Raw genomic sequence first — 12,276 nt, 5'->3', positions numbered from 1 at the left:
ATGATGGCTGGAAGTTCCAGCCTAAGCCTCCTCCCATGTAGTTGGGAGATCCAACTCCAAAAGTCCACCCGAACAGCTGGAACAGAAAGATAGGGTCTTTATGTTTAATATCTCATTTGAAATGTGTTATTCCTGACAATGCTGCCATTCCTCAGAATTACACTGAAGTGCCTACCTTGATTATATACCCAGGTTTTAGAGCTTTAACCCAAAACCTTCTCACTCAGAGGCCTAAATGCTATTAGAACCATAGGAAATTCATGGTGCAGAAAGAGGCCATTCAGCCCATCAATTAACTGAGGCAAGCTGGCACTGGGAGGAGACAAAAGTATTAACAATAATAGCTTGCATTTGTATAGCACCTTTAATGTTACATCGAGTTTTGATTGACAAGAGAGCCAGGAGTTCTTGGGGCAAATGGAAAGTCGAGTTACAGCCACAATCAGATCAGCCATGAGGGGCTGATTAGCCTACTCCTGCTCCTATTTCTTAAGACCTTATGAACATAGTAAAACATACTAAGGCATTTTAGGAGTGTTATCAGGCATAGTTTGATACCAAGCCACATAAGGAGATATTTGAATAGGTCACCAAAAACTTTGTCAAGGAGATAGATTTTAGGGCATGTCTTTAAGGAGAAGAGAGAGGAGAGGCAGAGACGTTTAGGGAGGGAATTCCAAAGGTTAGGAACTAGGCATCTGAAGACATAACCACAATGCTGGAGTGATGAGAATGGGGAGGGAAGGTGGGGTGGGGTGGGGTGTGGGGTGCAGGGGTGGTGTGGGATGTGGAGGGGGTGTGCAAGAGGCCAGAATTGGAGGGGCACAGGGATCTTGGAGGGTTGTAGGGCCGGACAAGGTTACTGAGCTAGGGAGGAGTGAAGCTATGATGGGATTCAAACACACGTTTGAGAATTTTCAATTTGAGTCTCTTCTGAACAGGAAACACTGTAGGTCAACAAGAAACTTTGCCAGGCTCTACCATCAGGTCTCAGTTGTATCCAGAACTCTTCCATTGAATTAACATGGAAAATATCTTCTTTTACAGACCTTCTGAAAGGCAAATAGGATGGGCAACCAATGCTGGCTTTGCCAGTAATGCCCATATCCCGTGAAAGAATAAATTAAAAACAAATCACACAATGGGCTAAATGCAATATATTAAATGAAATATCGATGGCTTTATACATGAAATATTGAAGGTGATAAACTTCTGAACGTAAAAAACAATAACAGGCCATAGGATGCAAGTGGAAAAATAGAACCATAAATATCTAACTATTTCCCACACTTCATTCACTCAGTCTGTATTCATTCCTGCTGCTGCTGCAACTCAGCATGTTACTCAGCTAGTAGAAGATGCAGGAGGCATGGTAAACCTAGTGGTGTAGTTGTTAAATTACTTAATTAGTAATCCAAAGGCCTACGCTAATTATCTGGAGAGATTAATCCAAAAGGCAGCAGGGGGGAGTTTAAATTCAATTAATTAAATCAAATCTGGAATTAAAAGCTAAGATTGGTAATAGTAACCGTGGACCTACTGGATTGTTCTAAGAAATCATTTGGTTCACGAATGTCCTTCAGGGAAGGAAATCTGCCGTCCTTAGCTGGTCTGGCCTAAAAATGTGACTCCAGATCTGCAACAATGTGGCTGACTCTTAACTGGTCTCTGAAATGGCTTAGCAAGACATTTCCTTGTCAAGATGGCTCATCATCACCTTCTCCAGGACAGTGAGGGATGGGGAACAAATGCAGGCTTTGCCAATGATGTGAATCGATTAAAAAAATACCCTGAGCTCATTTTCCTTCAAAATTGTTTAATTGCTTTAGGGAAGTACATTGCCTCTAGTGGTTCTCTTCTTCTAGCGCTCGGCACACTGGCAATTCACTGAGCGACCATAGGCATGATCTTTTGTGCTACATCGACATAGCACTGAGCTATCTCATCACTGTCTTAACTTGAACAAGATAGAAAATGTCATCTTGAAACATTAAAGTGGTTCATATGGAGAATTAATACTGGCCTCCAAGTTCTTTCTATTTTCACTGTGGCTTTGCCATCATTACACCAAATTAGATCCAATGGTTAGTGAACAAGGCTGTGTTTTAATGCCACTCTAATGAGAAGCTAGTTGAATTTGGTAATAAAACAGATTAAGCCACTACAAATAGTCATGGCATCATTCATTTTGTTTGTGAACTGCACAGCCACTATGATCTTTTTGATTAGGCCACCCTCCTAGAGTTTAGACGGTATGATGTTCACAGTGAGTCTTATTTCATAAATTACGTGTGTTAAAACCCAAGTGTAAACTTCATTCAACTTGCAGGCCTTTTTGTTGTTATTTTAATTCACGATTAAAGCCACAAATAAAGTAGGCATCCTTTAATTTGTCTCCTTTTTTGGTTAGTTCCCTGTATACTCTTGAAAGTGCCATCCATTTCTTCAGCCACTACCAGTGTAAAACCTGTAAACAATTTAACAGCTGATTTATGCTTTGGCGGCAACATTATGTTTCATGATAAGAACACAGGCAGTCAAAGAAGACAGAAAGAATTTGTGGGACATCTGTTCCTGATTTGCATCACTTGGTTTTAATTTTGTTTGTCTTTCTTCCCCCCCCCTCCCCCACCCCCCCCCTCCAACCCCACCCCTCCCCCTTTCCCTTTTATCTTTCCTGATGTCTTCTGGATGCCTGATGTGCCAGACCCGAAGCCCCCAAAAGCACCTGTGGCTACCTCTTCGAACAGCAGCCTGCCGTGGCCTGTGATCATCGGAATCCCCGCCGGCGCCATCTTCATCTTCGGGACTATCCTGCTTTGGCTCTGCCAGACCAAAAAGAAGCCATGCTCTGCCCCGGCAGCAACAACCGCCGCGATCCACAGGCAGCAGCAGAGGGATCGAGGCTGCGTGCCGCAGGGGCTGGACAAGGAGTGCATTACGCCGATCAACTACGAGGAGTATGTGGCTCAGCAGCAGCACCTGCTGGCGCAAGGGCCCCCGCTGGTACCGCCGCCAGCCCCGAAAATGTACCCAAAGATTTACACGGACATCCACACCCACACGCACTCTCACGTCGAGGGCAAGATTCACCAGCACCAGCACATCCACTACCAGTGTTAGCTCACGGGCCCTGGTGTTCTGCGGCATTTTCCATTTTCCAGCAGGGCCTCAGAAGCTCAAGCAGCTCTCTCGTCAGCCCACACTGCCAGTAGACTGAAGGCTGCCTGGCAAAGACCTTGCAAGGAATTTGGGAGGCAAAATGGAAAATGGAGCTGGTCAGAAATTCCTGTGAAATGAGAATGTACTTGGAAGCAAGAGAAACCTAGGTTACAGTGAATGATTCAAGGTGATATTTTAGAAGCGATTCATACCAAAAGATTGACTTAAAGCGTATTTTTTTTATTAAAAACTGCAATAACTCAATCATCTCACACTTCAATCCCAATTGAAAAACCTTATGAAACGCAACTAATTTTTGGTGCACAGTCCAGCTAATTGAATCTTGCCCCAGGTACTGAGCAATTACTTTGTATCGATAAATTATATTAAAAAAATGTAAACTACTTGAGGTATATTTGAATACTGTGAGAACTAGTTGGCCTATGCAGTTAAATTCACTTGACACAAAGATACCTTATCGACAACACCAAATAATATTTATATATTATATATATATTTCAAAAATAATTACTATTACCTGGAACTTGAACAGGGAAAAACAAAGATTATATTTACAATCATTTACACAAAAATACCCTGTGCTTTGGTAAAGGCTTCACCACTGGTTAGTGCCAAATCAAAGTTTTGACTATATGTATTAAAGAAAGATGCTGTCTACATTAAGTTCCTGGCTGACTTGATATTCGGAATTGTATAATCTATGCTACTATATGGACATCTGCTCGGCACTGTGGAGACCTTAAAAATGAACCCTGCAAAATAATTATGTCTAGCCACTGCCATTATGAGGGAAAGGAACAGCAGGACAATGCTTCAAATGTGAACTGATATTAACTGTCTTGGTGAAATATTTATTTGCCCTTGGAGCAGAAAAGCGACCTCTCTGTTTTATTGTCACCCACAGTAGAGACACTGGACAATCTAATATATCAAAGAAGGAAAATTAAAGTGTTCACAGTCAGCAGCTGTCCCCTCCCAGTCCCTCCTGGTGAATTGTATTGTGCACCTGCTCTTACCTGCAAACACACCATTCTGTTCTGTACAATCGCGTTTCAGTGACATTTTAGCAAATAGGACCTCAGTAGTGCCTTGCGTGGATTAGAGATGCTAACCACAGATATAAGCCTTTTTTGTTGTTGTAAAACTATATAGATTTTAAACAGAAAGTCATGTATATTTAATTTATTTTGTTAAGTGAGAAAAAAGTGTATCATATTTTCCTCTAAAACAGGTGTTTCGATAAATATATTTGATCAAAGGCGAAACTGAATTGTTGCAGAGTTTTTACACAGAGACCCTACACAGCGTGCATTGGCTTGTGTTGTTGATTGGTGAGTGCAGGGAGACAGTGCGTCATAAATAATGCAAAGCCTTTCTAATTCAAAGATGACAAATTTGTAGTAATCTTTATTTTGACAATCCTGTATAGTCCACCCCATTATTACCAATAGCTTTTTCTTTTGTATTTGACATGTTTTGAGCACACTTGTATTTTTGTTAACATTTTCAGGAAGAACTATTTTATTAGGAAGATGATGTTATGGCATTAAGGACTAATGTCACTGCACTCCATGAGAAAATGATCTTAATACTTTTTCCTAGAATATTATCTAAGTGGTTTCTTGCCTTTTTGTGGCAATTATAATCGCTTAAAAGATAAACATATTAATAATCAAGGTAAATTGCAATGGAAAATTACTAGAATATTAAAACGAGCATGCGACACTGAAAAAACTAACAAGGAACTACCAGAACAATTCCAGACTTACAGCCTGTCCTAACCATCTGTTTGTGCTAGAGAGTGTTCAAATGCTGTTATAAGTAGCACTTTATTGTAAAAGTTGAATTCAGTCCTTAGTGACGTTGCTGGTGAATTTGACTGAAAGTGTTTTTCACCTTTGGGTTGGGAGACATTACCTCTGGACCACCTTTTCAGGATGTTCATGTGGCACATGAGCCACACCCATGGTGAAGGTTTGGAGCTCATCAGCCCGTGGTCACTCATGGCAAGTATAGCAAGCTACTGACAAAAGAGAGCGAGAGACTCAAACGGACCCAAATCTGGCAACAAGTATAGGAAAAACACAACTGCAGCATGGAACGATAGTTGGTGAGTGAGAAGTCCCACATACCATTCAAGACATCATCAACAGAATCAAGGCACAAACTTGTCTGCTTTATTGTCAATCAAAACTCTCTTTTTGGTCAAACCATACTAGATAAGAACAAAACTTTCTTTAATCTAATCTGTTAAACCTATTTCAAGAATAATATTGATTTGGAGGCAGCTAAGTGGACTTTTAATTGTTTTTTCTGCTATTTTCCATAAATAGCATTTCCTTCAAAAAGCAGATGGCTAGCAGTTTGAAATTAATCCTGGTGATTTGTTAATAAAAAAATTATCCAGCAATGGGAAAGCTTCAATAATATGAAGCATAAACAGATGAGGCTGTAAAATGTTCCCTAACTTACACAGCAAAATATTGTGCATATAATGGTGTTATTGCCCTTTATTCTGTAAGATACTGATATAAGTAATTTCCTGATCAAGCCAGTGCGTCCCCATTGTGGCAGGGACGGAGCCGTAAAATCCGGCCAGCCGTTCTAAACTCCATTGACTTCGGCAGGAATGTAAAATCCCACTGCTGTACAATTCTTAAGTCTTTGCAATTCGGTGTGCTATTTATGGCTGGACAGTTGAAGTGGTATCTATTAAGTTAATATATTCAGCAATGATGTATTTAAAACAACCTCCATTGTCCTATGGGGAGACAGCTTTGAAATTGTTAAATTGTGGAAGCAAAACCATATTCATATACTTTCTGACAATGAGGCAACTGGAGATGTTAGCTCATAAGAGACTAGAAGTGTAGCTTTGAAGTTCAGCGTACCTTTCACACCCTTTAACCGTGCATCAATAACAGAAGGATTGTGTGCATGTCGCAACTTAACATGGGCACACACGAAATCATCTTGATCGTGATTTTGTGACATACCTCTTGTCTAATCTTTTCAGTACTATCGCCTCAAGTAATGTTCTAACCATCGTTTCAGCATGTATTCTCAAGCCAATTCTCTTGACAAAACAAAACTTAAAATTACTCATTGGTAATGTTAAAGATATTCAGAATAAACACAGTTTTAGTTAAATGGTAATTCTGAAAAAAGTCAGGTCTGTAACCTGCCCTTGAAGAGCTTAAAGCCAAGTCACCAATTCTGCTTCTGCAAGATTTAGCCAGCTCTCTATTTCCAGGGTGTGCAATTTAAATTTTACAACAGTAATATTGTTGTTGCACAGTGTTTAGAAGTCAATTACTTTGTATGTTATCATTAGATATATATTTTATATGCAACATGTGAATAGTATTTGCCTAATAACATCTAATACAAAAAGCAGAAGTTGAGGACTAATAGCCTTTCAGTTAGCAGATCATAATACACTTGAGATTAAGTTCCTAAATAGAGTAAATATGCACCCTATATTTAACTTAATGCTCAATTATTACCAGTTCTAATAGTGCTAGTCCTTAAAATTAATACTTGTATCAGGTGATGATGTATTTTTTTACATAGAATTCTGACATTTTGCCTGATTTTTCTCTTTTTTTTTCTCTGGGATCATCTATTTTCAATTATGTCTGCTATTTCCACTTATCTTATATGTGCTATAGATCACTGCCAGTATCAACACAATCATTAGGGAAAACATACACTTAAAGTTTGCATCATAGTTTGTATATGTAAAAGCAGTCTGGAACAACCCTTTGAGGGGGAAAAACTTTTGGAAATCCTGTGAGTTTGGCCTTCAAATTATTGTGAAAGTAAAATGCAGAAAATGTCATTGCACATAAACACTGTCTAGTTTAAGCTCCATGACATTCCATGCTCAGACATGAAGAATTGCAACTGAATGATATGCAGAGGGATACGAGTGCTCCATGGAACCATATCCCAGCGACTTCACAAGAGGAAGCTGGAAATGAAACAGATGCTTACTGTTACCATTGATATCACAGTTTATCTGCTTGGTGCAGCAAGTCAACCAAATGGGGCTGACTTCAGGTACTCTTTTCTCCCTTTCCCCAGTCCAATGGCTGATGATACTTTTTGCACCCCTCCATCTGTGCCAGCGAAGTAATTGATGATATTGTGATGATGGGCTGGAAGATTTCTCATTCCTCACCTTCTTCCTGATCTGGTATGGAAACTTGGTTCAATCAAGTCTATGGTCTGCGGTCTGCTTGCCCCTGCATCTTGATCTATCCGAAGCATCTGGATAAAAGTTATTTCTTTGTTTAACTAAGAATTGTTAGAATGTCTGAAAGCAACTCTTTTTAAGAAGAAGCATAAACTGCTGCCCCAGTCATCACTCTTACTGTTCCCTTTGCAATAATGTCTCATATTTTATTCATCCTTCTTTCCGCCCCTCTTCCATCCTAATAATAGTCATTAAATGCTGGAAGCTAGATATTTAGGCTCAGTTTTTTTTTCCAGCTCTAGACTCAATAGCCGTAATAAAAGGACCTTTCCATTGTTCCACATGTTTGACCTGATCATTTATATCAAATTTTAACCCTTCCAATATTCTTTATTCTCTAAACTTCAATAAAGTTTCTGGTCCAGCTAGACACACTCCCATTATCTTCAAACACTAGCACGATACCATATTTTCTCTTAAACATAGTTCACTTTACCTTCTTGGAGATTTTCTGATGCTCACCCTTTCCCTAAGAATGGTGGTTATTCCTCTTGCCTTTGGAAGTATTACCCTATTGCCCTACCACTTCTTGTTTTGAATGTTATGGAAATTGTTGTTGCCTGTCAGTTTATCCACTACCTTGAAATGTCTGACCTAATTTGCTATGTCTGATAGTTAGCTTTGCTGTTCCACTACTGATCCTGTTTCCTATGTTACAAGCCTCTGCAAATCACTTTTGGGACACTTTGGTGAGCATCTGCTAATAAACTTTGGCAGGATAAGACCATAACACATAGGAGCAGAAATTAGGCCATTCGGCCCATCGAGTCTGCTCCGCCATTCAATTATGGCAATCTGGCATTGCACAGCCCGAATAAATTCATCATGTCATGTCCTCTCACCAAATCTATATCCACAGGTATCTAATTTCTTCTTCATCAGTCTATCTGTGTTGTAGTAGATTATTCATTTAGAGAAACTATTATGACAATCCAGGGACTTCCCAGAGCAATGCCTTCTTCCCATCTCTCTTTTTGACCTTGTGTACTTATTATCCACTTCTTTCCATTCTTTGGCTGATAATTTTATCTTGCATTCATCAATTTCCTTCAGCTCATAATGCCATAATGTTCATAATGTTGCAGACCATTGGTTGAATCTCTATAACTTTAATGAAAGACAATCAAATGGACACTATTTTTACCTCTGTCAAAAGTCTAGCGACATTCTTTGCTTAGCTTTCTTCCTCATCTCCAAGAAAATTTTGAATTCCTTTCCCTTGCCAAAGTTGTCTTTTTTCCCCAATAACTCTTAATGCTCCATTCAACGCTTGAATACTGCTTCCACTGGGGGAGGCCCGTCCAACACACTTCTCATACCTGTGAATAGGAAACAGAAGAAAAGCTTGTCATCCAATAGATGATCCCACTCTCATCTCTAGACAATCAGTGCTCTTTTGAACCGTTATTGCTTTTTTTTCTAAGCTCGAATTTTGCTGTGCTAAACCCGTTTATCCCCTCTGCATCCTCACTAAGTTAAAATTAAGACTCAATGTACCCTAAGCTCCAACTCCCTCCCTCCCAGGTCCTCAAAATTGTGCAGTTCCTTGTCTGCATCAGTTTTTGCTGCCTCTTCTGATCTGCAGGCTTTTATTACCAATACTGAATTATCTTATCTCTGTTCTGCTTTCAATATTGGTGATGTCCTCTACCATAACATCAAACCCTAACATAGACACATAGAAAAAAGTAAATAAGGTCAGTATAATATGTAATAATTATGTAAATATTTTAAGGAAGTCTGAATTGGTAAAATATATTTTATCATTTTAGGTTTTCATCACAGATAATAAGATACACATGTATGCTTTCCTGAGACATCTGAATTGAACCAAAACAGAAATGCTGGAAAAACTCAGCAAGTCTAGCAGCATCTGTGAAGAAAGAAACAGAGGTAATGTTTCGAGTCAGTATGACCCTCCTAAGGCAATGTCCTTCTAAGGGTCATACGGACTCGGAACGTTAACTCTGTTTCTCTCTTCACAGATGTGGCTAGACCTGCTGAGCTTTTCTAGCACTTTCTGTTTTTGTTTCAGGTTTCCAGCTTCAGCAATATTTTGCTTTCATCTGAATTGAACCTTTGATTAGCAGGTGAATGTATCAATATACCATTAGAACTCAACCTGTTCAGTAAAATATATAGCTTACAGCTCCCAGGAATGCAGTTACAAAAGTGGAAGCATATAGGAACTAGTTCCTGAATCAAACATTTAACTAGAGATAATCAAGAGCTAAGATAATGGACTGCAGCATCTCACAATAATATCCTTCAATAACATTAAATAAAACAAACATTTAAAGCCATGAAACCTATCGAGGAACTCCCTGGTAACATAATTATAAAGTGCATAAATATGCTTAGATTGAAGTTCTAAATAAAATTGATGTAGTGGAGGTACTAAATACGAATAGTTGCTTGGGAGTACAGAACTTGAGTATTGCTGAAGAAAGAGAAATGATGTCAAAGCTTTTCATCTTCTACTCAAGACAGATGCAAGAATACCAAATTTCAAAGGAAGCAACAATCTATACTGCATGAGAAAAGGGTGTTCACCAACCAATCAGCACCCTTTTCTCATACAGTATAAATTGTTGTTCCCTTTGAAATTTGGCATTCCTGCATCTGTCCTGGTGAGTGCAAAATGAAAATTTTCGATAGCATGCCTCTTTTTTAGCAATAGCAAATATGAATTCACTTTATGTTTTAATTGCCCATTGACATCCCATAGTACAAGCCTGAGCTGTCACAAATACAATTCCATTAAAAGAAATGTAAATTGAAGGGCACAATATTGCTACCTTCATTTCTTTCAGGTTATGAAGTAAATCATTGACTTTGAAACTTCTATAAAACTCCTGGTCACTTATGTAACCATCTAGCCAATTGCTTAGTTCTATCGTCTTCCAGGGCATGAGCGAATTCATTTGGAGACTGACCATGTTCTGTAGGCCCAATATGTTTACATGTTCATACATCTATATATAGCTTACACCCAGTCTACGTCTCCTCCCAAAGAAAAATAAACTCTTGCAACTTTGTGATCCAACTGTCAACTCATTCTGGCAGCAAATTATGTGAGCTAAGTATTAATTAGTCCCGCTGTCAATGACATCATCTTTCTGTCAACGTTGACTTCCCTCTGTGTATAAAAGGTACAAACCAATCTTCTTGTATTAACTCTTCCAGCCCTAGGCTTGTTTTCTTGGGTTTTAACACAGCAACTGCATTTCGGTCACAGAATAATTCTGAGATAAAATGAAGTTTAGAGTTTTCATCGTTCATAATGTAAGAAAGAATTTAATAAACAATGCTTCTTTCAGATTTGCTGGTGTGCTGAAATTCATTTGTTTCCTCCTACAAGTGGTATGGCTTCAATTTTAATCCGCTCCCCACCTGACCCTTCCCTGAAAATTGAAATCCTGCCACATTCCTGGCTATCATAATATTTATGGCAGTGATTCATGCCTGGAGGAGGCTCTTGCTAAAAGCAAGCTGAGGCCTACTCAAGATCCAAAAGTCACAGCCTGAGTATTTAATCGTCACTGTGATGCAGCTAAAAGCTGGTAGGAGAAGCTGACTGACCAGAAAAAACCCAGCTAAGTTCTGAAGCGTTACCTCTCTTTGAACCTATTGTGACCAAAAGGAGCAAGCGTGCTCCCCCAGACCCATCCCACCTCTTGATCCCCAGAGAAGCTGCAGCCTGGCATGCCCCTTGATCAAGCAGCGCAAAAACAGAACCTCCTGCCCTTGCTGGCATCCTTATGACAGAGGAATTCCTGGCCCTGTAATATTAGGGTGTTTGGAACCATAAGGATTATTGTGGGTGATTAGGGAAACAGTAGCTTCCATATTATGATGTAGAGGGTCACATGAGAATAGTAGAATTTAGGAGTGAGTCTGGTAGAAGTCGGCATGAAGATAGCAGCTAATCAGGACTGTATCCTGCACATATGTATATAATTATATGTTATTGTTTAACCATACAAATCTTTAGATCTCTTCACGAGACAGCATACAAACTTGCAACATGGTGGCAGTGGGTGAAGGGCCCCAAAATCCCTAAGAATGAAGAATTAAAGAATCACGAGTCTGACCTGAAAAAAGTGTGCCTATCTTGAAGCCCTCGAATACACAACTGGAGATCGCCTAAGAAGCTCCATTACAGGCTGAAGGACAGAAGAATGATCCACTCTGCAGTGCGAGCAGACTTCACCAGCGCACAAGCAGGTCCGTCGTGAGACCCGATCAAAAGCACAGTCACAGGAGTGCAAAAGGGTGAGCAAACTCCAAAAAAGTGCTGAAATACCTTTGGAATTCAGCGCGATAATCAGGTGGCACTGGCAGGCCAAATATTTTGACGAGCGTGGCTTGAAGAATGGTGCAGCCACATGGTGACTGCATATGAACAATAAATAAATAAATAAATAAATTTTTTAAGACAGCAACAAATCGCCTTCAGTTTGATTCTCTAATCTCAGGAAAGCAACTATCTGGCCAAAATGATTCGTTCAAAAGATTTTCTGCAGAATCACTGAAGTTTGAAATTGTCCTGTAACCGTGATTGGAGCCTGCCAAATCCCAACAAGCGCAGGAAGAAAAATAAGACTAAATACCACGGTGCCATTTAAAAAAAAACAAAATGTTTAAAGCTGTACCCCCATGTGCTAAAATCAGACATGTATGGTAAATCAACACTGCCAGACCAATTAAGGAAAACAGAGGGCCCAGAGCAGGCTCAAAATTGGGTATTAAGGTGGGTGGGAGGGGGAGATTTTTAAGATATATGATAGCATCAGGCTTGAATGAGAAAACAGAGGCTGAACAAGTGAATACTC

General features: G+C 39.5%; 1 protein-coding gene across 1 annotated transcript in view; it reads left to right on the top strand.

The window, feature by feature from the left end:
• fgfrl1a (fibroblast growth factor receptor like 1a) overlaps window positions 1-4,448 on the top strand; it is a 350,262-nt gene extending 345,814 nt beyond the window's left edge. Inside the window, exon 7 of the mRNA XM_041197387.1 lies at window positions 2,708-4,448. Coding sequence (XP_041053321.1) covers window positions 2,708-3,123 — 416 coding nt within the window. The 3' untranslated portion in view covers window positions 3,124-4,448. The remainder of the gene's footprint in view (window positions 1-2,707) is intronic.
• The last annotated feature ends 7,828 nt before the right edge of the window (window positions 4,449-12,276 follow it).

This window comes from Carcharodon carcharias, chromosome 1 (genome assembly GCF_017639515.1).
Source record: "Carcharodon carcharias isolate sCarCar2 chromosome 1, sCarCar2.pri, whole genome shotgun sequence".
NCBI lineage: Eukaryota > Metazoa > Chordata > Chondrichthyes > Lamniformes > Lamnidae > Carcharodon > Carcharodon carcharias.
The sequence above is the reverse complement of the archived record's forward strand: the minus strand, read 5'-3'. Positions and strand labels throughout refer to the sequence as shown.